General features: G+C 42.3%; 1 protein-coding gene and 1 long non-coding RNA gene across 3 annotated transcripts; one reads left to right on the forward strand and one right to left on the reverse strand.

Moving 5' to 3' along the window:
* The first annotated feature begins 1051 nt into the window (after positions 1–1051).
* Positions 1052–22859, forward strand: SLC35F2 (solute carrier family 35 member F2). 2 transcript variants are annotated; one of them, XM_023920147.2, is made up of 8 exons: positions 1052–1375; positions 7946–8121; positions 8639–8766; positions 13730–13889; positions 15492–15648; positions 16439–16491; positions 17102–17256; positions 21494–22859. In XM_023920147.2, exons 1-8 carry the CDS (start codon positions 1263–1265, stop codon positions 21710–21712), a joined length of 1161 nt encoding a protein of 386 aa, XP_023775915.1. In that variant the 5' UTR covers positions 1052–1262; the 3' UTR covers positions 21713–22859. The 2 variants fall into 2 exon arrangements, with proteins under 2 accessions (XP_023775915.1, XP_086738072.1); XM_086881946.1 differs by lacking the exon at positions 1052–1375 and adding an exon at positions 1842–2003.
* On the reverse strand, positions 3415–9558 carry LOC147654250 (uncharacterized). The gene is made up of 3 exons (XR_015284784.1): positions 9467–9558; positions 7798–9272; positions 3415–5701 (listed from the first exon to the last, which is right to left on the reverse strand). It is a non-coding gene; the product is annotated as an uncharacterized LOC147654250 (long non-coding RNA).
* Positions 22860–23119: the final 260 nt, after the last annotated feature.

The raw sequence follows: 23119 nt of genomic DNA on the forward strand, positions 1-23119 counted from the left end.
CTGTTTAAACTTTTTATTTTGTTTCATATTTTTAGAATTCATAGATACCCCTCTGGCATTGCAATCTTTCTGCAGCTGAGCAGCTCCAGGGTAAAGCTCTGGCCTGGTAGTGTCCTTCTGGAGTGAGGCTGCTGCAGCTGGCCTGTAGCAAGGAATCCCAAAAGCTGAGCTTAAATGGAGACAAAGAGCACCGAAGACATGGTCTCCCATCTCTGGAAAACTGGCAGCAGATTGCAGACATAGGATGAATAAAATTAAATGTGAAGATAATGGTACCACAGTTGCTCAACTCAGATATGACTAAATACACAGAGTCTGATAAGTCTCCTTCTTTTAAACTTTTTGTTAGTTTAGGCTTTGAAGAATCAGGACCAGCACAACCTGATTCATACCTATCATAACACTGAGACTAATCTTGACTGATTTCTTGCAGGAGTCACAGCAGGATTTTTATTGGATTTATTAGAGAATTCAAAATTTATGTTTTTAATTTATTAGGAATTCAAGATTAAAGTTCCAGCAAACTATTCTGTTATACAAGCAAAGGAAAAATACATAAAATCTCAGTGTAATAGAGAAATGGGTATGTATATTATAAATATAGAAGTATATTTATTAATGCTTTAAAAACATATAATTATACAGCTTTTCTTTCATAATAACGTCTAACATTACGGCATCACAGAGTCAAAGAGGGTATTTGGGGTCCTCTCCCATGTAGCCAATACCTTAGTGAGTATTTGGGCCTAGGCCCTTGGGGAAGGGGGAGACTAAAATTCACCTTCATTAACGACAGGTACATGGAATTATAAAGATAACCTGGAAACGGCACAGTAATGCCTCTTTAAGTCTCCTAAATCTAATCGCACGAGGATGAATTTGAGTAGTAGCATGGGGAAATAAACGCAATTTAAGTGAGAGAACTACGAAAGAGAAAAAAAAAAAAACACGTCTGAAAAAAAAAATATTACGGTGTTGGGGGGAGGAAGATGAAATCGTGGTGCTCTGCGGGGAACAGCTGAGGGTAGAGTTTCTTGTGGCAGAAAATCCTTCCTGCCGGCACAGCCAGGACACTGATAAATATTTGTCCCGACGAGGGCCGAAGATTGCTCTTCCTGGAGACGCCTCGGGGGTTCAGTTCCATCATCTGTGACACATACAGAGCACCATTAGAAGTACTGCTAAAAAGCCCACCAAAGTACGCAAAATGTCACCAGGTTCTCCAGGTGAGTTGCCCTGAGACGTGGGCGAAGACAAGCAGGATGGGGGAAATCCGGAGGCACGGGAAAGAAGCAGCAAAGAAGCGGGACTGTAATCGTTGGAAGCCGCGAGGCTGCGCAGAAAGCCGCGAGAAGTCAAACTTGAGGAGTACCCGGTAACTTTCCCTCCTCTAACTGGCGGATGCGCCCGAGCTGCCTGCGCACCCACCCGGCTGCGGCTGCCAGGCTCCCACCTGCCCTGCAGCTCGGAGCCTGCGCAGGGGCCGGCGGCAAAGCAGCGCTGCAGGGACCCGCAGCGGGGCAGCGGGCTGGGCTGCTGCCGGCAGCCCCGCGGGAGAGCAGCTTAGCATCGGCGCTGCTAAAGCCCTTGGCTTATCCCAGCTGCACCCAGCGGCTGGAGGAGCCCGCGGGGCCGGAGCGCGCCCAGAGGCACCGACACCGGCAGAGCTCCGACCCCCCGCCCCAGCAGCAGCCGTGCCCCTCCCGGGGGCGGCCCCTCGGCGGGCACAAAGCGGGGCTCGGCCGTTGCCAGGGAGGCAGTGTGCCGCTGTCCCGGTGCTGCTGCTCGTCCCTTCCGTCCGCCGGGTGCCGCCTGCGCAGCGCCCGCCCTCCATCGCTGGCGGCCGCGGGGCCGGGGCAGCGCCGCGCCATGGAGGAGGAGGCGGCGGCCGCTGCTGCCGGGGCACCGCCGCCCGCCGCCGCCGCTGAGGCCGAGCCGTCGCCCGGGCCCGCCGCCGCTCCGCGCCGGCTGCTGGCGCTGCTCGGGGCCAAGCTCTGCACCTGGTGAGTGCCCGGCCTCCACGTGGAGCCGCGCGGCGCCGGCCTCCCCGCCCGCCGAGCGGGGGAGGGAAGGGAGGAGAGGGGAAGCGTCCTGGCCGCTCCCTTGGGCGGCGTGCGGAGGCCGCTCCGCAGCCGGAGAGGCCGCGGGGTGCCTGGGCCGGAGCGGCCGCCGCGGTGCGGGCCCGGGGTTACGGGCCGGGGGGCGCGGGGCCGAGCGGAGCCTTCGGCCGGCCCGGCACAGGGCAGCCCGGGGGAGCTCCGGCCGCTGCCCCGGGAGCGGGCGCTCTGATGCCGGGGCTGCTCCGGGAGCGCCGCCGAGCTGCTGCAGCCTGAGGGGGCTGCTGGGCGGGAGCGCTCAGGCTCGCCTCGGCTGAGCCCGGAATTAGCGAGCGACGTTTTGACTCCTGTTGAAGTAGGACTGTGCTCTCACACGTAAACACGTGCATTCGGCTTTTTTGTTCTTCTGTTTTCCATTCTTTTCCCCCCGCACTTTATCTGTTTTGTAGTCTTCGATCAGCATCGTTATGAAGGGCAAGTCATCGGGGATAGCGAAGGTAATAGAGCAAAATAACTGAAATGAGGTGTGGAGTCCATAAAGACCAATATCCCCATTTCCTCTTTCCATGAATCAGCTTAGGATAGAAACCCGTTCAGACATATCCCTTGAAACATGAGCACTAGTTAAGCATGGAAAACTTGGGGAAAAAAAATCTGTCAATCTGTGCAGCCAAGCTGGTGCTTGAGAAGCACTGCCTTCCAGGAGAGCAGGACTACATCCTGACTTCTAGGCCATCCACTTACAGCTTCACTTTCCCTCTAGGGAGGAAAACCAGTGCCTGTTTCAGAGACTTTTTTGGGCCGTAAGTTTGGTCACTAGTAGTTACTGCATGGGATTTGTCAGCCAAGGATGTGCTGGCTTTCCTGCCAATCTTGTACTCACAGGCTGTAGTCTGGCTGCTGGACTACGTGATGGTGTGTGCTGGCCAAGCAGAGCCTTATTCCAGTGGACAAAGCCTCATCTTCTCTTTTGGTTATAAGTTTTTCTCTTTTCACTCCTCCTGCCAGTCAGGTGAGACCCAAAAGGCAAAACAGAAACCTGTTGAGTTGTTCAGTATCCTCACCTATGCCATTAGTTTTGCCAAAGGGTTCCACTATGAGAGTCTATGGAAGGTACTTGAAAGAAAATCAAGAGCTTTCACTGAATTTTACAAAGTGTTTTCTCAGATACTGAATTGATATTTTTTCTTATTTTTTTTCCTCCAGGTGACAGCAGGCTCAGCCACTTCAGTTTTTTCTGAGTCATAGGAAGGTTTAATAGTTGTCTGTAATAAACTAGGCTGGGTCTGGGTTTTGTTGTGGGATTTTTTTTTTGAGTTTTTTTGAGTAGAAACATTAGAAAATATATTTCTGGTGCTTTTCTTTTTGCAAATTAAATTGACGTCAGTTTCAAAGCAGAACATGGAAAAATTAACTTCTGATGGTACTAGTTCTTAAAAATATATTCCATTGTTCTTAGTTAATTGCTAAGTATGTTATAATATGGGTTTGGTCTCAACCTGAATTTTTTCCTAACCACTAGCATGAAAAAGTGAGATTATTGAAATTAAAAGGTCACTTCCCCTCCTGTTTAGGTAGAGTTCAGCAGTTAAAGCTAAGTGCAAGTAAACTCTGTACGTGAACAGTGTTGCCAGGCTTTGCTATGTCATTATTAGATTGTTGGAATAAATTAAATTAATATTTGAAAAGTTGTATTTAATGTAAGTTAAAAGTTCACATTAAAATGACAGGATTTAGTAAACTAATTGCCAGTAAAGATGTTAGCTGTGTGTTAAATTTTCTTTAATTTCCTCCGATATAGACTCTGTTTGTATTTTAGTATCTTGGTGTATTTTTTATTCTGCATTTCACATGGAGCCAAGGAAAGCCAGCCTGAGTTTCTCATGATGTTGAGAGCTGCACATTATTCAGTGTTCACTTTAGAACACTTTGCGGCAAACTTTCGTACTCTAAAGAGTTCCAAAATTACTTTAGTTTTGCTCAAAACCGTAGATACAGCTAGCTAAGATAGGGTGGCTGAAGGGAGGGGAGGAATAATTACTTAGTAGCTTGCTACCAAGCATTAAAAGCCAACAATAACCCCCTGCCCCCCCACTGTAAAACTAAAGGCCTTTTCAGACCACTTACCTTGCATCATCTGAGACTCCAAAGTGAATTAGTCCTCTCCAATGCATTAAAAAAAAAAAACAAACCCAAAAAGCCCAGAGAGGATTAAGTTCTGGCATGGAAAAGTTAATAATTAATATATTTCAAAACTCAATCAATTTTTAATGAGAAAGTCACTGTCATCGATTTTCATATCAATACCAAAAGGAATGGAAACTTGTGTCTTTAAAGCATTTTTCTCAGAAGAAATTGTCGTGCAAAATGCAAACAGTAGGATTTAAAGTTTGCTCTCATTTTACAGAGGATGAAATGTATTTTTTTAAGATAAGCTGTGAGCCCAGTGCATCATGCCAGGCGCATGGTGATGTCTTCTCAATTTGAAGAAATCAGTTTTGACGTTTTGGCAAATGGTGTGAAGGGAAACCATTGTTGCTTCCTGCTGAGGTTTCCACCTGGTGTTGTGGAGCAGTCAGGGCAAGAGGCTGTCACACACAGCTGAGAAAGCTGCCAGGTATGGAGCGGTTTGGGATTCACAGAAGACATTTTTTGAGGGCAGCCTTCCACTGTTGGTGGACTAAGTCTTTCTGTGTGTTTTTTGATGTTAACATTTTGAATCTGTTCAGGCAAGAAAAAAACTCCTTGAATTAAAGTAGACAAAAATAGAGAAGGGCATGAGGTGTGGTGAAGCCTGCTTGCTTTGTCAGAGGCCTTTGTTACAGTAGAAGTAAATGCTGTAGCACTGCCAAGACATACATTAACTAAGTAGCAATGATTGTTAGCGCACTAACCATAGAGAAAACAGTTCTGGAGGTTCTGGACCTGCTTCTCTTCCCAAATGCAGAAATTCAAGGAGATGATAATTCCTTAGGTACTTTAAACTGGGGAAATTTGGTTATTACAAAAGCTGGGCACCAGCTTAGTGGAGTTACTCCACTGCAAGGGGGCAGATGGGTCTGTCTGGTTTTCAGCAAATGATGGTTGAAGCAGCTCACTCAATTGCTAACAAATTTGAATGGCAGCAGGTTTTCCCCATTTTACCCTCTCACTGGAACATGGTTGTGATCCAGTTTGCCAGAACACTGCATGCAGAGTCCAGGCCTTTGCTGTAGAGAAGGTGCTGTAGCTCAGGAGGAGCAAAGTTGCGCCTTGCAACTCATATCCTAGACAAAAGTCTTTAAAGCCCTACCACACAGAAGTCCATGTTAAACAAGCCTCCTTAAACAAGTTTGTGGGGTGGTATTGCCTGTGCTTCTGCCCTTCTCCATGGTAACACCCAGGAGGTAGGTGAAGGGGAGTTTGTGTCCAGATCAGGGCTTCTGCCAGCCAAGGCAGCTTTTACCTCTTCTGGTAGCATGTTGATGAGTGCAGTTCATTTTGTGCAGCACACAGGCTTTGTTCTAGTAGAATTGCAGCAGTTTTGTCCAGTCATGCCTCTATTTGTGTCTGATCCCTACCTCCACATTCTCCTCCCAGCTAGTCCAAGTGCAGGGTGAGTTTAGTCCAATGAACTGCTAAAGGCTTGCTGTGTTCCTCTTGTGCTGATGGTGAAGAAGGAAAAAAAAATAAAAATCTGCTGGTTTGGGGCAAGAAGCTTTATGTGAATAATAAGTATACGTGTGTTTTTTTTAAATGCCTGAAACCACATTTGTGTATGTTGTTCAGCACATGTATCTTCCTTTGAATTTCAGTGGGTCTTCTGTCATTTTACCTGCTGCAAAGGAGCCAGAGTTCACAGGGCTGGCAAAGGGCAAGCATCCGTGCCTGCTTGAAATTTTAGCTAACCTACATCACATTTGTTCTAATTACAACTGATTAAATTCTTTACATGACCATAAAAATATGTTTCTGCATCAGCCAGAATAATTAGCCAGAATGTGTCTGATTTGTTCACTAAATAGCACAATCAGAGCATTGACCAGAATATAAAGAAATGAAAAAGAAATCAGTTAAAATATAGCAGAAGTTACGTAGCTTCAAATTTTTCTCCTGCTATTTTTGATGAAGGCCACCCACTACCCCCCCATATGTATTTAGAAATCTGTTTAGAAATGAGAATGTTTTTCTTTCACACACCAGTAAGAATTACTCAGATGAGACTGGATAGTACCTTACAAGATTGTCACATGGTGTATAATACTTAGTGTGAATGTGCACCCTTCCTGGGATTGGCAAGGTAAGCTGTAGTAAAGCATTGGGTTCAAATCTCTTGGAAGTACAGCATGGCTGGACTTTGTAGAGATTTGCTGTCTCATCAGAATGGACTTGGAGAGAAAAATGTGCCCAGGAGCATTTTCTAAGTCAGAAGAGCTTGGTGTCAGGCTGAATGAAAACAGGATTCATGCAGGTGCATTAGAGTCTGTGCAAGGAAGATGCCTCCCTTCCAAAAGGAGGGATTGATTGTATGATTGTAGTTGGATTTAGCACACCCTTCTCATTGCCTGGCAGCTGGATTGCACAACAGGGTGAGCTGGTATTTACTGAAGTCACCTTGGGAAAACAGCCAGTGTTACTCTCAGGTGGTGTGCCTGACACAGGGGTGTCCTACCAGAAGTCAGTGTGGAGAGATGTGGGCACAGGGTCAGTGCAGAATCCTAATGGGGTCCTTTCTCCCCTGGCTCGATTAATTTGAGTTGAAACAAATTAATCAATTGTGCAGACAGTTAAATTGTCATCAGTAGTCTTCAGAGTAAAGAGATTAAATGTGAGCTTAACAGACCTGTCCAGACAGCACAGGGCTGAGCTCTTGTTGCTGTATATTGTGCATGGGCAGAGGCTGGGGTGGTACAAATCTGCATAGCTCCACTGGCAGGAGAAAGAGAAAGCCAAAAAAAAAATAAAAATACATAGAGTTACATGCTCCTATTTGTCTAGGAGCATCTGGGATAGTTCATCTTACATTTGGTGAAGAATTGCTTCTAAAAGAGCATGAGCTTTTTTTTTCTTTTTTATTCTCTGCTGGCTGTGGGTGGGACTTGAGCTGTAAATGCAAACGTGATCTTAACCAAAATGCATTCTTAACTCCATCCTTAGTTGAAGCAGAACATGATGTAATAGAACTGAAAGAAATCCACAATAAGTATTAATTATAATAATAATAATTCTTATTACAAGGAAGGTTTTTTTTGAGGTGAGAACAAGCAAACACTGGAACAGCCTCTGCAGAGATGTCGTGGAGTTCCCATCACTGGAGGTTTGCAAGATGCAACTGGACAGGGCACTAAATATCGAGGCTCCCTTTCCTGTGAAAGGTTGGACCAGATGATCTTTCAAGATCCTTTCAAATGGAGCTGTTCTTTGATTTTATCATTAATACTCCAGCACTGCTCATCTTAAAGTCTCAGCTCACTAAAACTAAGGTCTCAGATGAGCCTGAAGGTAGTTGTGCTTTATCTCCGTATTGTAGATCTTTGTTGACCAAAGTCAGGATGGAATTCAGTGGAGGACAAAGGATTTAACTCAAAACATGCCTAATAATAAGAGTAGGACCTGTTATTGGGTAGAGCCTGCCAAGGTGACTTGTTTGAAGATCCTTGCAAGTAACTGCAGTCTTCATGGTGGTTTGAACTGGCCTCTCTTCCCACATGGCTGTCCTGAGGTTAAACTAGACCTTCTCCATACACAAAACCCTGCTTACCTGTAGATCAGGACAGCATTGGGAGGGAGTAGAAAACTCATGGTGACAGTCTAGAAAAATGGCATTTTCCCTGTAAAACTAGCAAATATTGTTTTAGAAACTTGAATGTTTAATTCTAAGCTTACTGTTTTGTCTTTTATGTTCACAGGTATATTTGGAAAACTATAATTCTGGGCCAGGTGCTCTCCATGTTTATCTGTGGGACTGCTGTTACAAGTCAGTACCTGGCAGAAAAATACCAAGTGAATACTCCAATGTTGCAGAGTTTCATCAACTATTCTTTGCTGCTTCTAGTTTATACAACAATGCTGGCATTTAGGACTGGTATGTGAAATACAGGATGGGAGATTCTGGTGCATCGTTTTCTCTTTCTACATTTTCCTTTCAGAAAATAGACTTCAATACTCATCCTAGTTTTTGAAGTTCCTGCTTTATAGCAACACATGGAAATTAATTTCAAGGTTAAATATGCATTTAACTTGATATAATTCCTATCTGTTTCACATTTTGTGCTCTTTGGTTTGAAGTTTTGTGTTATATTAGGAAAAATAAGCTTAGTTGTAATATGCTTTGTTGCCAGAGGCTATTTAGTATTCCTCCTATTCTTATTAATTTCCTCTTTAGACAACTCTGGTCTTGCTGTGTTTTTCTTCATGTGGAAGTATTTCTATGGTTTTCACCATTACATTATCTCCTCCCAGGCTGTGTTTCCTGTTATTGTATCTTAAACAGCGGCAGGCAAAGTCAATCTTGATGTTATTTATGCCTCTAAAAAGCAAAATTCCCATGCAACATTTGGTTGGAAAGAAACAAATATTGATTGTTGCTTTCTTCTAAATAGGCAGTGGCAGTCTTTGGCAGATTTTGAAACAGAAATGGTGGAAGTATATTTTTCTGGGACTGGCTGATGTTGAAGCCAATTATGTGATGGTAAAAGCCTACCAATATACAACCCTTACAAGTGTGCAGGTAAGGACTGAGCTCTCTTTTCAAACTGTTGCTTTTATTACAGTTTTGGACTGGTTTCTAAAATGAGATTCATAGGACAGACATGGAAGCTATTTAAGCCTGAAAAGAACTTTCCAGTATCTATTTTCTCTCTGCAGTACAGGGAAGAGCATCCTGTATCATGAAAACCTTTCCAGGAAGCAGAGAAGATTGACTGGTATTACCCTGTGCCAGCTCTTGAGTTGAACCCTAATTATTTTGATAAAAGCACTTCTGAGAGTTTGCTGACAGCCACACAGTTTTTTCTCCTGACACAAAATTAAGATTTATGACCAGATAACAGTCACTGAGTGCAGGTTCTTGCTGATGACAGTGAGGTGGATCTCTTGCCTGGTCCTAGAAGCTGCGGTAGGCATTGTGAGATGTAACCCTGCCTGTGAGGACACACTGAATGCCAGCTGGTGTTTCTGTCCATGCTGTGAGGGACCAGCCTTGCAGCTTTTGGATGTGGCAGTTCAGGGCCTTCTCTGGAAGAGGTGGAAGGAAGGTCAGCACAAATAAAGTAATGGTAGATATCCTCTGCAACACCAGTGCTTGATGCTGCATTAGGATAAATCTTACGTTCTGAAAAAGCTCTGTAAACAGAAGGGCTAAAGCTGGGGTTTCTTTGTCACCCCTACACAGACAAAAGCTGCTGGAAGAGTCAGTGCTTTTCTCCTACCTCCAGCTGCAGCCTCCTGAGCTTGCAGGACCAAGACTGACTCAGAACACTGAGCAAAGTGGGAGTAAACCCTGCCTTTGGCTGTACTGTTGGTGAGCTGTGTCAGGCCCAAGTTAACTCATTGTGTGACTTCACAGCTCCTGTGGGAACAAGGGAGAGGATGTTGCATGAGCAAGTAGGGAGTGTGTCCAGGTTGTGCCAGTTCATGCCTGCTGTTAATAGTGATGGGAACCTGTGGCTGGGGTCATGGTCCCACTTACCTAAACTAAAAAAAAAGTAACATAAAGACTTGGCTGTTTGTTGGAAAGGAGTGTTTAGGTGTCAGTGTTTTACAGAGTCAAAGTGATAGGGGTTAATATTTAAGAGAATTACCTGTAAAGCAATAAACTCTTGCTCTTGCGGTCTGGGCTCCCTTTAGGGAATTGCAGTAAACTTTCTTTGCGCTGCTGAAGATCGGTTGTGTCTCTTGGGTTGTTTTGTCACATTTCCAGTTCATACTTATGTGTTATGACTCATTAGGTCTTTAATCTCCTTACAAGTAATGCCTAAGAAATCCAAGTTTTAAGTGTGACTTGTTTCAGTCTCAAGATCAAACTGGTGAGACGCTGTTTGACCTTGTACTTTACAGCTGAACAAGCCAGGACTTTGATCCAAGTACTCAGAACTAGTAAAGCTATTCCCATGATTCCTTTCATAGGAATTAAGAAAGAATAGATACAATAGATTATCCTGTCCAGTTGCCAAAAACTCAAGCATTTTCTGAGTCTTTTTCTGTTGTGGTAGCCTTGTGACTGATGCTGCTTTGTGTCAGTTCAGTAATTAAGATTTTGTTGCAATTGCCTGTTGTCCTGAGGTTTCTTGCACATTCTCTGAAGACACCAGTTTCTCACCATTGTCAGATATGAGATACAGGAAAAAAAACAAAACCAAAAGCTCGTAATTTCCTCTAGTGCAAGGCATTTTCTTTTTGTTTTTGGCAAGCAATTTTGCAGCTACTTCAGTACCTGTGGTTCAGTGCACCCAGCCTGATGGCCTGTCTGCACTACTGGCTGTTAGTGGATGCCCAGGGACCATAAAAAAACCACAGGGGTTTATGGCACCTTCCCAAGCGCAGTGTAATCATTGTTCAATGATTGAACAATGTCTGGCTGGAGCTTCAGCTCACCACTATGAAATGTAGCTTCAAAGATAATTTCTTTTCAGCTCAGCAAGGAACTTCCATGTATTTTCTCTCTCACACACACACAGAGACACAGAGGCAGAGCTGGCTTCCCCTTAGTTATCAAATACCAGCATTTTACTGGAGGGGTTTGGAGATTTTTAAGGCGATTACAGTGGGATGGCAGCTCTCATTTTTTGGTAAATACAGAAGAAGACTTTGGTCCACAACTGAACTGTTTGGCTGTGGCTGAGGCAGTGCCAGTATACTCCTTGCTGCCAATATCCTTTTTTCCTGTGACAGGGCTTGACTGTGCTGCAGTTTGACCATCTATTATGGCATGAAGCTAAGTTGGGAGAGGTTCTTCACTCAGAGGGTGTTTGGGCACTGGAACAGGCTCCCCAGGGCAGTGGTCACAGCACCAGCTTGACAGAGTTCAAGAAGCTTTTGGACAACAGGCACATGGTGTGACCCTTGGGGTATCCTGTGCATGGCCAGGAATTGGGCCTAAAGATCCTGGTAGGTCCCTTCCAACTCAGGATATGTGATAATAATTCTGTGATCTATAGCAAAAAAACCAAGCAGTATAGTTGTGGTTTGTTTTTAACATGTTATTTGGCACATTTAGCATTCACTCTGTAGATAATTCAGACAGAAATGTTTTTTGGGCAACTATTGACAGATTGTCAGCTGATGGAAGAGTGCTAGCCTCAATAGGAGAAAATACAGGATGTGCTCCTGGGGCTCAGCTGGAGGCTGCCCTGAGGGAGCCTAGTGGGGAATCAGCACAATGAGCAGTTGAGCTTTCTTGCTTACAAAGCTGTCTGAAGCTGGCAATTATAAGCAAACCAATGATCTCCAACTGTCTATGATAATTTATTAACCATGTATTAAAACATCTTTTAATAATTTACCCTACTTTTAAAACCTCTCATAAACAGTGTGGCCAAAATATGGCTTGAGTCAAAACATTGGTAAATCAAATCCCCCTTGTTAAAAATACAGGCTAGAATTGAGTAAGATGAGAGTCTGAAGAGGCTCTACTGGAAATGGTAGTCAGTACCACAGTACTGCTGTAAATGTTGTAAAACCTCAATAAATGAACTTTATTATTTTAATTGGTTCCATTGATACAATTCATCGTGATATTACATCTGCTTTGCACCTCTTTGATCTTGATCCTGTGCAGAAGACCTCTGTAATGTACTAGATGAAGGGAAAGTACGATCCAGTAGTTGGAAATCTGATTTCATCTGTCTGTAATGGAGGATAATTGTCTCCTGGAAGAGATTACCAGAGTGTGTTCTTCATCATTTGGTGCCTGTGTGTCCTGGCTGCAAGTCCTCTAACCATGGTGCTGTGGTTCTACAGTGTGTTCTTGGTCTGGATGCGGCAATTCCCCATCTGGCATTACTGGAAAAGCTTCTGGCTCATTATGTACTACTCCCTTACATCCTAATTAAGATTTTTTTAAAGGCTTTCTTTCTGATTGGGTTGAAAAACTGCTTGGAGGTTGGAAGACTACATGCTGACGTCTCAGTTAATGGAAGTAAAAGCTTACTTATTAGTAGAAGAGGTGTCTACCACCAGAGGGTTAAAATTTTTGCTTTATAATGCTTGTAGTATTTCTTGTTGTTTGATACTAATCAAAACAGTAAAATTTAAAGGAAACGTTAGAGATTTTCTCGAGTCTAGACTAATGATAACATAGAGAACAATACCTGTGACAAGACAGAAAGTCACAGTGTGATATTTTGTATGGTGTAAAGAAATTGCATGGTGTATTGAAAGACTTGGTATCACATATTGGGACTTAGGTAGTTGTAATGCCTGATAATACAGCCTGAAGTATTTTTACACTCCATAGACTTTACAAACTGGACAAGCTGTAGGCAATCCAAGGAGCAAAGACAAATAGATGGAAGGATTAGAGGCACTGTTAGGATTTAATCTTTAACAGCTACTCTTAGCACTATGCTTGTAAGACTTTACTATGTATAGTTATGAACAAGTAAAACCAGACTTACCATCAAAATGTTAGCAAGTTTGGTTGAAGCCCTCGTGGACAATGGCAGAGCACAGAAGTTGACTGCAGTGGTGCACTGAGGCAGGCAGAGTCTGGAAATGAACATTAAGAACTAAGAGCTCTGATTGCAGGGATTATGTCCCAGTCCTACTGATCTGGACATATTTTGTTTGGGCTTCAAGAGGCCAAGTTTTAAGGGCTGACATTTGAGAGTTAATTTCTGAGGAATCTTTGGGAAGTTGACTATATGTGCTGCTCTAGGCTGTTCCCTTATGTAGTTCTGTGGCACTCTACTGAGACAGTCAGAAAAGACACATTTTCTTTCCTTTGACAAATTCAGAAACAAAATCTATTTAATTGAATTAAATATTAAACCAATTATGATTAGCACAATGGTCTTGATGGTATTTGGTTATTTTAGATGAATATACCTGTTTTATGATGCAGTGTATATTCTTCTGTATTAAGTATACAGCTAACTCTTGATACTTCCTGTACTAAAGAATAGGTGAAAGATCCTTGGAAGTGTCCAAGGCCAGGTTGGAGTGGTTGAGTGGAAGGTGTCCCTGCCCATAGCAGAAGTGTTGGAACTAGATGAACTTTAAGGTCTCTTCCAATCCAAGCAGTTCTGTGATTCTATGGGTGGGTTTAACAGCGAAGCAAATATATATATAAACATGAAGAGAAAAAATAAAGAATTTTTTTTTTCTTTAGAAATTCAGAGATTTACATGTGTACATGAAGCCCTAGGGAGCAATGCTGTTTCAGAGCAACATTCTAGCATTCATTTGTGAAGCTGCAAAGATTGATTAGATCCATCATTAGAAGAGTTTCTAAATCAGTGATTTCCTACCAAGAGAAAGTGGACCCCTGCTCCAGCTCCTCCTTCACTTGCAAAATGCTTTTAATGGTTAAATGTGGGGTCTCACCCCTCTCTTAAACAAATCATCTGGGGCTGCTTTGCAGGTTTCCATAACATCTGATGATTGGAAGTAAGATCCTGTGCATTTGCTTTCAGGATGTTGCAGTCCAGATTTGGGGTGGGTTTCTAACTCAAACAATTTTTCTGTACACACAGCTCCTGGACTGTTTTGGGATTCCTGTGCTGATGGCTTTGTCGTGGTTCATTCTCCGAGCAAGATACAGGCTGATACATTTTCTTGCTGTTGCCATCTGTTTGCTGGGTGTGGGAACAATGGTGGGTGCAGACATTTTGTCAGGGAGGGAGGACGGTGAAGGTAAGAAGTCCTTTATTCTGCGGGGTAAGGGCAGAGAGATGGTTCCTGCTGTGGACAGGAACTTCTAAAGCAGAAATAGTAGCAGATACAGTTCTGTTTTAAAAGAGAACATGTTGCTATTTTTATTTCTTGTCCAGGAAGAGGAGTTGTTGATTTTTTGGGGAGCTGTGGAATTTCTTTGCTTGTATGTTTGGATATTTCTTCCACCTTAAAAAAACCAAAACAACCCACTTGTGTTAAGCTTAAATTTTGCTGCTGTTCATTAGACGCTGTTGTGGAAAATCCCATTCCTGAAAGCTTGTCCGCTTTGACCATGAGATTTAGCAGAAGAAGCTGCCTCTCCCTGCAAACTGTGTCATGTTTATGTGATATCTACCTGCTGGCAGCCAGACTTCTCTGATTTTCAGTTTTCTCTGGCTACAAGTACCACATAAAAATTTGCTCACAACAGCTGACTTCTCAGAGTTCTCTTTGGCAGACCCAACAGAAATGGTCCATGTGTCCCCAGGGTCACAGTCTGGAAAACAGGGGCTTGCTGTGGGAGTGCAAGAGGAGGTGGGGCTGGATGCCAGGATTCCTGGGACCTCTCTGGGGCCTGGAGTCAACAGATAAGGGCAGGTCTTGTCTTCTCCATGACAGAAGCCTAAATCAACCCATATCATAATGACCTTATTTTGAATGGGAATTTTGAATTTTCAGAGCCTGAGGGTATGAGAGAAGGTAAATTTCAGGGCATTGCCTTCATCAGGCAGCACAGAGATTAGACTGTGTGGTGTTATTTTGGGGCCTTACTGTAGGCAAGACAGGACAAACTGAAGTTTAGCTTTACTGCTATGTGGTACAAGTAGCTTGGAGGGAGAATATTTCCCTGAGACATTAGGCAGTTGTGCTTTATATGCTGACCTGGGGATCCTTACTGCTGCTTACCCTCATATTTTAAACATAATTTCTTAGTGATTGCTTAGGGAAGGAAATTTTAAACCAATCGAAGGATTTAAACAGCAGTGATCCTCTTGTTATTTAGCTGATGCACAGAGACATTTAATGATGAGTGATTGTAGCATAGGGAGTCCCATGTGCAGTATAAATACGCTGCAGCAGGACACATAGAACCACCCAGCTACAGGGCCCACTTAGGACATGTCATAAACCTGAAACTGAGTCTGGGTCCCTCCAAAATCAATAGACTGATTTTAGCAAGCCTTGAATCAGGCCTTACTGCAAAACTGGGGACAATATTCTTGAAATGCAGTGAGCATCTGTAACTCTCATCCCCTCTAACTTTAGGGATTTTGCTCAATTCCCTGCAGTGCCTGAGGTCAGCAGAGGTTGGATTGGACCAGATGATACAGGAGTGTCTTGGCTGGGATGAGATGTAAATGCTGGGTTTAGCTCACTCCACACCGTGCAGGGTGAGCTGAGCAGGCAGCAGAGCCTGCTCAGACACTCCTCTGCACACACAAGGAAGGGTTTCCTTCCCCCACTTCCCCTGGAATGAGCTAGGAAGATAGAGATGTTCAAGATAAACTTGCTTGCTTTTTTAAGGAAAGTTAAAAAGTGTTTGCGGCATTACCCTTATTGTGGATTAATATTTCTGTACAGGTAGTGACGTGGTGATTGGAGATGTCTTAGTGCTTCTTGGTGCTTCTTTGTATGCCATTTCTAATGTGTGTGAGGAATACATTGTGAAAAATCTGAGCAGAGTGGAGTTTCTAGGAATGGTGGGCTTGTTTGGGACTATTATCAGCGGTCTACAGCTGTAAGGATCTAATATTTATTTTAAAACTAATTAAGAATATACTATAGATGATTGCTTGTATACCCTGAAATGATGTTATTAAATTCCTTGTTGCATCTCTGTTTGGCCTATATGGGAGTCTTTCCACTTGAATTGATTTTTGTTGCTGATCAGCTTCTGTTTTATATCCATTTCATTTGCACTACCCCTATTGCAGCAGTTCTAAAGCTGAACTCCTGCAGTTGAACACGTAGGATACTTGGCTGTATTTTTGATTTTGCTGATGTTTGTGAGGACACTCAGTATCAGCTGAGGACTGTTCATAGGAATATATTTCTTAATGGATTTTCTCTGTGGAAAAGATTAGGAAATAATTGTTAGCAGGAGATTGTCCATAATAAACTCAAGTCTAAAATGAAGCCATGTATACTCTTACAAATAACCACATTGGAGTAACAGACTAGATGCACTTAAGTCTGTCTGATGAATTATATATCCTCATTTTCTCATCATTATAGTCAATAATTTCCTCAAATGGTATATAAAATAAAACTGAATTACTAACAGATTAAAACACCTGTGAAGAAGGCGTAAGAATTAAATAACAGTGCTCTTGACTTTCAGGCACTTTAATTTTCATTGTCTTTTTTCATGCTTGTTAGATATTTGAGCTAGTATCACTCAGTAAAATTTGAAACAAAAAAAATGAATGGCTTATAAATCAAAATGTTTCTTATATATTTGGTAATTGAATTCTCTATTTTGATATTTTTTTATTTTTTACTGTATTATATCTTTTCTCTAACTCTAGAGCCATTGTGGAACATAGGGAGCTAATGAGAATTCAGTGGAACTGGAAAGTTGGTATGTTTATGACAAAATAATGTGCATATTACAGAACACTGGAAAATAAATAATCATTTAGACAATGGTGGGGCTTTTCCTTTCTTTCTCTGAATAAAAAGCAGCATGAATATTATATTTCACAAGTTTATTTGCTTCAACATTTGCAGCTCAGCAAATAGAGAGGGTCTGCAGGATTGAATATTAAAATAGGTTTTGCATTTTACATATAACTTGAAATAATTTTTCAAAATAAATTGAAATAAATGAAAATGAAACCTGTTTAATTACTTTGTGCTTGTCATTGAAACACATCACAAGATCATTTTTCTGTTGTCCTTCCAAAATGAAGTACAGGAAAAATTGACACATTTTGACATGAACAGAACTAAATGCTATCAATAAGCGTGGCTCTAAATTTCTTCCGTCTGCTCTTACGTTATGTAGGACTTTCTTGTATAAATACAGTAAATCTTGCAATGCAAGGTAATCTTCCATGCTTCTCTTACATATACAATCCCATATCTTTTAGGAGATAAAAATGCATAGTTTTAAAGCATCTGAAGAATATCAGTGCTCTATAAAATCATAGTTCTGTGCCTGAGGAGTGACTTGTCCCCTTGTTTCACAGCACTACTGTTCACAGCCTTTGCCCTGTGCATGTTTGGGCTGTACAGCTTCATGCCGGTTGTGATTAAAGTTACCAGTGCAACCTCCGTCAACCTGGGGATCCTGACTTCAGATCTCTACAGTCTCTTCTTCGGGCTTTTCCTGTTTTTGTACAAGGTGAGTACATTCATTCCTTCGCTTTCACATTCTTTCAGTGATGTTTCTACACCAAAATTATGAACAAAGCATAATGTTCTTGAAAGCCCTGGAACAGTCATTGGCACCTGCCCATTTCTGCAGCTTCTGTCATTCATTTTTGGCAGGTGTCAGTCAGGAGGAGTTCTGTTAGTTAATGACAGAGCCTCACACCATTAGCCAGAGAGCCATTTTCAAACCATTTTACACTTGAAGGAATAAGTTAATGTTAAGAGATAGTAAATGATTTCCTGAGGTGTTCCAATAATAGAGTTTTCACTGAAAGCCCTTTGTGGAACTGTATGTTAGATCTGGTTCATTACTCCAGGTGTCCAGCGAGGGGTTTTCAATCGCCCTGTCCTGAAAGGCATTAGGTGTCAGAAAGAGGACCAGTTTGGTTTTCAGAAAATAATATTTTCTTTCAGAAGTTTAATCTGTTCATTACCAACATTGGGATGAGAACCAAGCTGTCTTAGAGGTGCTGCTAAGGAGAGACTGAAGGATCTGGAAAAAATACAGATAAATGTACTATTCTGTACATTCTCCCCCCGGCAATTACTTTTATTGTGCTCTAAATATTTTTGGCAGTGTCTGATCAAGCTAAATGACAGTGCTAAAAGGATTTGATTCCAGCCTCCACTTTTCATCCAGAATCACTTGTGAGAACCTAGCTCATTAAAGTAATTGGAGTAATTGAGTCAGCCGCTCAGTGAGTGGAAGGACTGAGTGAGAAGCTTGTGAACTTCACTTAGGAACTTAATTTGTATTATTCCATGTGGTTGCTTTCTCTTCATCCAGAAGCTTTTAGGTCAGATTTGTTTTCTGAAAATGAAGGCAGTGTAGAGTCTGGTAATGGTAGCTGATAGGTAATGGTAATCTGACAGCAGCTAGATTTTCCTTTTCAGGAGTCTCTTAGCTCAGCTTTCCTCCCTGTTTTGGGTTCCAAACTACAAAGCATCCATTAAAAATGAATGCAGGAAGCAAACCATACTTACGGTCTAACTTAAATTAACTAATTAAATCCTTTCTAAGTCACTTCCAAATGTGGATTTTGACACCTAGATAGCTTAACTCGAGAAGTGATTATAAATTTATATTCGTAATAGTGAAGAGGAAGAAGAGCTTTGGAAGGAATATACTGAATTTTTATTTTTCAGGTTTTTAGCTTATTTTTGGAAGAGGTTTTTTTGGGAGCAGGCCATCTCATAATTGCTAACAGCAAGGTATTCTGGTACCAAAAGGAAAAATGAATAGGCAGAGACTTTGGGATTGTGCTGAGAGAACTTCAGATATTTATTGAAGTGGGAACATGCATCTGGGGTTAGAAACAATGAAGTAACGAAAAGGGGAGCAATAACAATGCCACATCTTTCATAATCAGAGTATCTGAGATAAGTTATTATCTCACCTGTTACCTGGGATAACCAGGAATGGAGAGAGTCTAATTTTGACAGGACTCTTAGCAGCAGAAAATCTTACTGCCAAGTTAACCATATAGTTTCTTTACCTACGGGGCAAAAAAACCAAGTAAGATGTTTGCTGGATTAAAAAGCACTCTGGGCACAGGAATCTACAAGCAAAAGTACAGGGAATTGCTCTGGATTCCCTGTTATCATGTGATACTTCACAACAAGCTTCTGGAGGCATGGCTGGGCTGTAGAGTGGAGAGAGCCACAGAGAGGTCTGAATTGCCATGGTTTGAGCCTGCTCTGAAACAATCAAATGGAAGGACCACAATCAGTGGCTACAGCAGAGACCAGGCCCAGGAATTGATAAAGTTTTGACTTGTGCACAGTCTTTTGCTAATTCACTTAACTTTTCAGCCCCAGCCATGTCCGTTTTAAATGAAATGTGAATTTTTCATGCCTGTTTTGAACTCTTTAATATTTTTTTCCTTTTACTCTGTAATGAATCCTTGCTGTGCTTCCTAATGAACTCATTATATAGATACCTGTAATCCCTCAAGAGATATTGAAAAAGATCTTCACATGCATTAGTTGTATAAATCGCTGTAGAAGGGAGTATACTGCAGAAACAGACACTAGATGGTGGTACAGACCTCCAGTAACATTTAAAGTACTCTCTAGGCTCAGCAGTGGGAATGAGGGTATCAGCTGCACAAAATACGATTGAAATCAGTCTCTGAAACAATAAAGTTGTTGCAATATTTGAAATTAAAAAAAAAAAAAAAAAGAAATAAAAAAAAAACCCAGGAAAAAAACCACTGAGTTCTCCTCAAAAAGAAAAAAAGAGAGTGTAGGCCTGATGGAGCAGCATGGGTAATGCTCACCTGTGTCAATAAATCCAGAAGTACAGGCAGGCCTTGAGTCACAGCTACACTGCAACAGCTTTGGCACCCTGCCTGGTAACTGTATCCGCTCCTGGCGGAATTGCCTCATCCGGATCAGAGACACCTCCAGCCTTGTGGGCACTGCACTGCGCTGTGAGAGGGGTCTGCCGTTGCTGTGACTGCACAGCCACGGGTCCTTGCACACACTCACTCAGGGCCTGAGGCTGGAGAATTTGTGCAGGTGGTTGGACACCAGGCTCTGCCCATTAGCTGGGAACAGGTCAGCGAGAGGTATGACCACAGGGGATCCTGCTGCTTCTGGTGGGGTTATTCAGAGCTTGATGCTTCCTCCTGTGGGGAGCGAACATTCGGATCCAGGCTCCTCCAGGCAAGCAGCCACCAAGGTGAGGAGGGAGGGCACTTAACACAAGGCTACTGTGTTTCAGCCTGGTTTTCCTTTTGTGTGTTGCCATCCAAGTGCTTCCAAGCCAAGTGACTGCCAGCTAGGAATTGCGATGCCTTAATTGTAGGTGCCTCAGTCTTTTTTGGAGAAAGTTCACTGTCTAGGTCCTGCCATTCATTTCATCCTGATAAACATATTTTTCAAGCATGTCTAAGAAAGCTAAAGAAGTTAGAGGATATTGAGGATATAGAGGATAGAGGTGTGTAGGATATGCTGTGTCCTTCTTCCTAGTGTTTAATCAGTGTGGTTTGACAAAGGGAGTTTGGAGGATTTTAATAAACATGCTGAAAAGCGTTCCTGGATGTGGATAATTTCAACACTTGGTATTACTGAATCTGGTATTATGAAGTAAGTATTTGTCTTTCTGTCAAGGTGGATGAATCTTGGCAATTACTGTAATTTTAACAGGCAAGTGAACAATAGAGTTCCTGATGTACCTCTGCAATTTGTATTCTAGCTCTCACCACTCTTCACAGCTTGCAAATGCCTATCTTGTAAAAGGAGCCCCAGCCTCTGTTCCCTCAAGGACCTGTTTGGTGTAGAGAGCAAACTGGTTTTGATCCAGTAATAGCACTTATGTAGCCCTGCAGATGGTTAGGAAATCTGTGCAGAGAACCAGCTGCTCTGGTGACTTGCAATAGCACAGTGATTCATCTCTTGCCAGAACCTGAAATACTTGCATGTGCTGGATCAAAATTCTCTTATGGGTAGAATGTTTCAGTATTCATGTGTGTAAAGAATTTTCATTCAGTATAACTGTGTTTACACCATTTGTTCTCTCTATTAAGATTCTTGTATGTAGACCCAAGGAAACTCCCTGTCCAACAGTCTTGGGAATGAGATGCAGAGAAAATCAGCCAGTGGCCCAAGTCTTTAAGTAAATAGAGCTGTTGAATTTCAGTTTTCAGACCTGAAAGGGTAGCTTTCACTGATGTCTAGAGAAGGCTGACCTAGAACAGAGGCTAGACAGAGTTAAGAATAAAGTAGGTATTTAGTGAAAGTCTTTAAAGGATACGCCTTGGGCAGTACAAGGGCCTGGCCAGGCTACATGCAAGATGGAGCTAAAATGGTCACAAAATGGGAAACTGGTCACAAGGTCTCACATTTTTATAGGTTTTGGTCCATCTGCATATTGGGGTTAATTGTCCAGTTAGAGCTTCAGGTTATGAAGTCACATCCTCTTTGTTTTCTCTCTTCAGTCCACTGTTGTTTATGCTTTTGGGGCTGAAACCTGTAACAGTTGTCCTTGGTATCAAACTAGAAGAGGAATTGTTCTGTGTACCTACTCTGTGAAGAGATCTCAATAACACTTCATATGAAGCTCAAAACTGCACACCTAGGCAGCACAGAATCTGAAAAATATGAAAGCTAAACTTAGGGCATCATCACGTCCTTGAAACAAGGCAGCATTGGCATGTTCTTGATACCAGGCAAGACTTAACGCATCTCTTTCTCTCCTCTGCCAGTTTTCAGCTCTTTACATCGTGTCCTTTGTTGTCATCATCGTGGGCTTCATCATGTACTGCTCCACTCCTACTCGGACGGCAGAACCCACGGCCCTGCCGCAGCCCAGCAGCACCGGCCTGGACAACGCTGCCCTAAAGCTGGAGGAGAGCGACAGCGAAACCCCAGCTGTAACTGTGCAGTTCACAAGAGGAGAAACGGTGGTGGTCAGCACTGATTAAAGAAATGGCAGCACTTCAGAACAGAGCTTTTTTTTTTAATTGCCAAATTTCCCTCAAATATTAATCCAGAGAACTATCCTACTGCCAAGGCACATGTCACACTGTGCTGGGTTTAATGCACTTGATAGACTTTTAAGGCCAGATCCTCAGTCAGTGAAGTTGCATTGATTTGCCCTTCCAGAAAATCTGGCCTTTAGACAAAGACAGATTAGTATTTATGTGGAGTCTCTGGAAAGTGAGAGACTGTTATTTTTAAGTGCTTAATTAACTTAACAACAAATGCTTGGGGAAAAAAACTAAGCCAAAGTGAGCTCCCAGGTCACTTAATAAGGAGCAAATATGTTTTATATTGCATTAGGGACCTAAATCTACACGATGCTGTCTGAGGGCTTCATGGTTTCCACCCCTCAGTGCCGGATGCCCTCAGATAGCATCTTGTAAAAGCTGCTCAGCTTCTCGCAGGACCTGGTTCTGCAAGCCATAGTTCATTCATACACCTTCTATGTGCCAGTGGACTTCATTCCTCTATGGAAGGATTTGCTGCCTACATTCCAACCTCTAATGTTCGTCTCTTCATATTGCTGCACTCCCCGTCACTGCTGGGGCTGCTACATGTGTTTTATTTTGAATTTTGTTAGTATGGGAAGTTTGAATATGTGTTTTTGTAGTTCCTCCTGTTTCTCTCTCTGGCCTTTTGTTCAGTGCATTCCCATTAGCTGTGGGGGAGTCAAAGGTAGGCTTTTCCTCTCTTTGGTAGAACTGAAAGTTGGGGGTTTTTTTCTGGATGAGAAAGCAAAAAGGTTTGAATGGAAGTTCACTTCTCAGTGAATTTCTCCCTGAAACAAGACACATTTCTGCTGAAAAGAGTTGTAATAAAATTGGCATTTCTTCAAAAAATTGAATCATCTAAGCCAACTCTCATGGCAACAGTAACAACATAATATCCAAAAGGTTAGGTGCTTTTAGTAGATACACTGGCAATTTTCCTACCGCTCTTTATATTTACAACAAATGTTTGAAAAATATAAGGCTGCAGTTTTAAGATCTGTAAAACCATACTGGGGTTTTATTTTATTATATATTTTGTACAAGCCTTCAGAGCTCAGGTGTGTGAAGTAAAAAAAGAATAAAGTATTTAGCAGCTGGAGAGTTGGTTTTGGTTTGCTTATTTTTTAAGCTAGGATTTCTTTACTGCTCAAAATTGTATGATTAATTTTGCCAACCAAATAATCCCCTTATTGGTTAAGCTTTGCTCTAGAAGGAAATATATTTTCTGAAGGTACTGGTGATCAAATGACACAGACTCAGTTTGTTCTTCTGGTGTAGTTTATTCAAGCAAAATTTTCCAGGAAATATCTTACCTGATTATTATTTAGCAATAGGAAAACAAAGTTTCAACAGATACTA

Source organism: Cyanistes caeruleus, chromosome 3 (assembly GCF_971803275.1).
Source record: "Cyanistes caeruleus chromosome 3, bCyaCae1.hap1.1, whole genome shotgun sequence".
Classification (NCBI taxonomy): Eukaryota; Metazoa; Chordata; class Aves; order Passeriformes; family Paridae; genus Cyanistes; species Cyanistes caeruleus.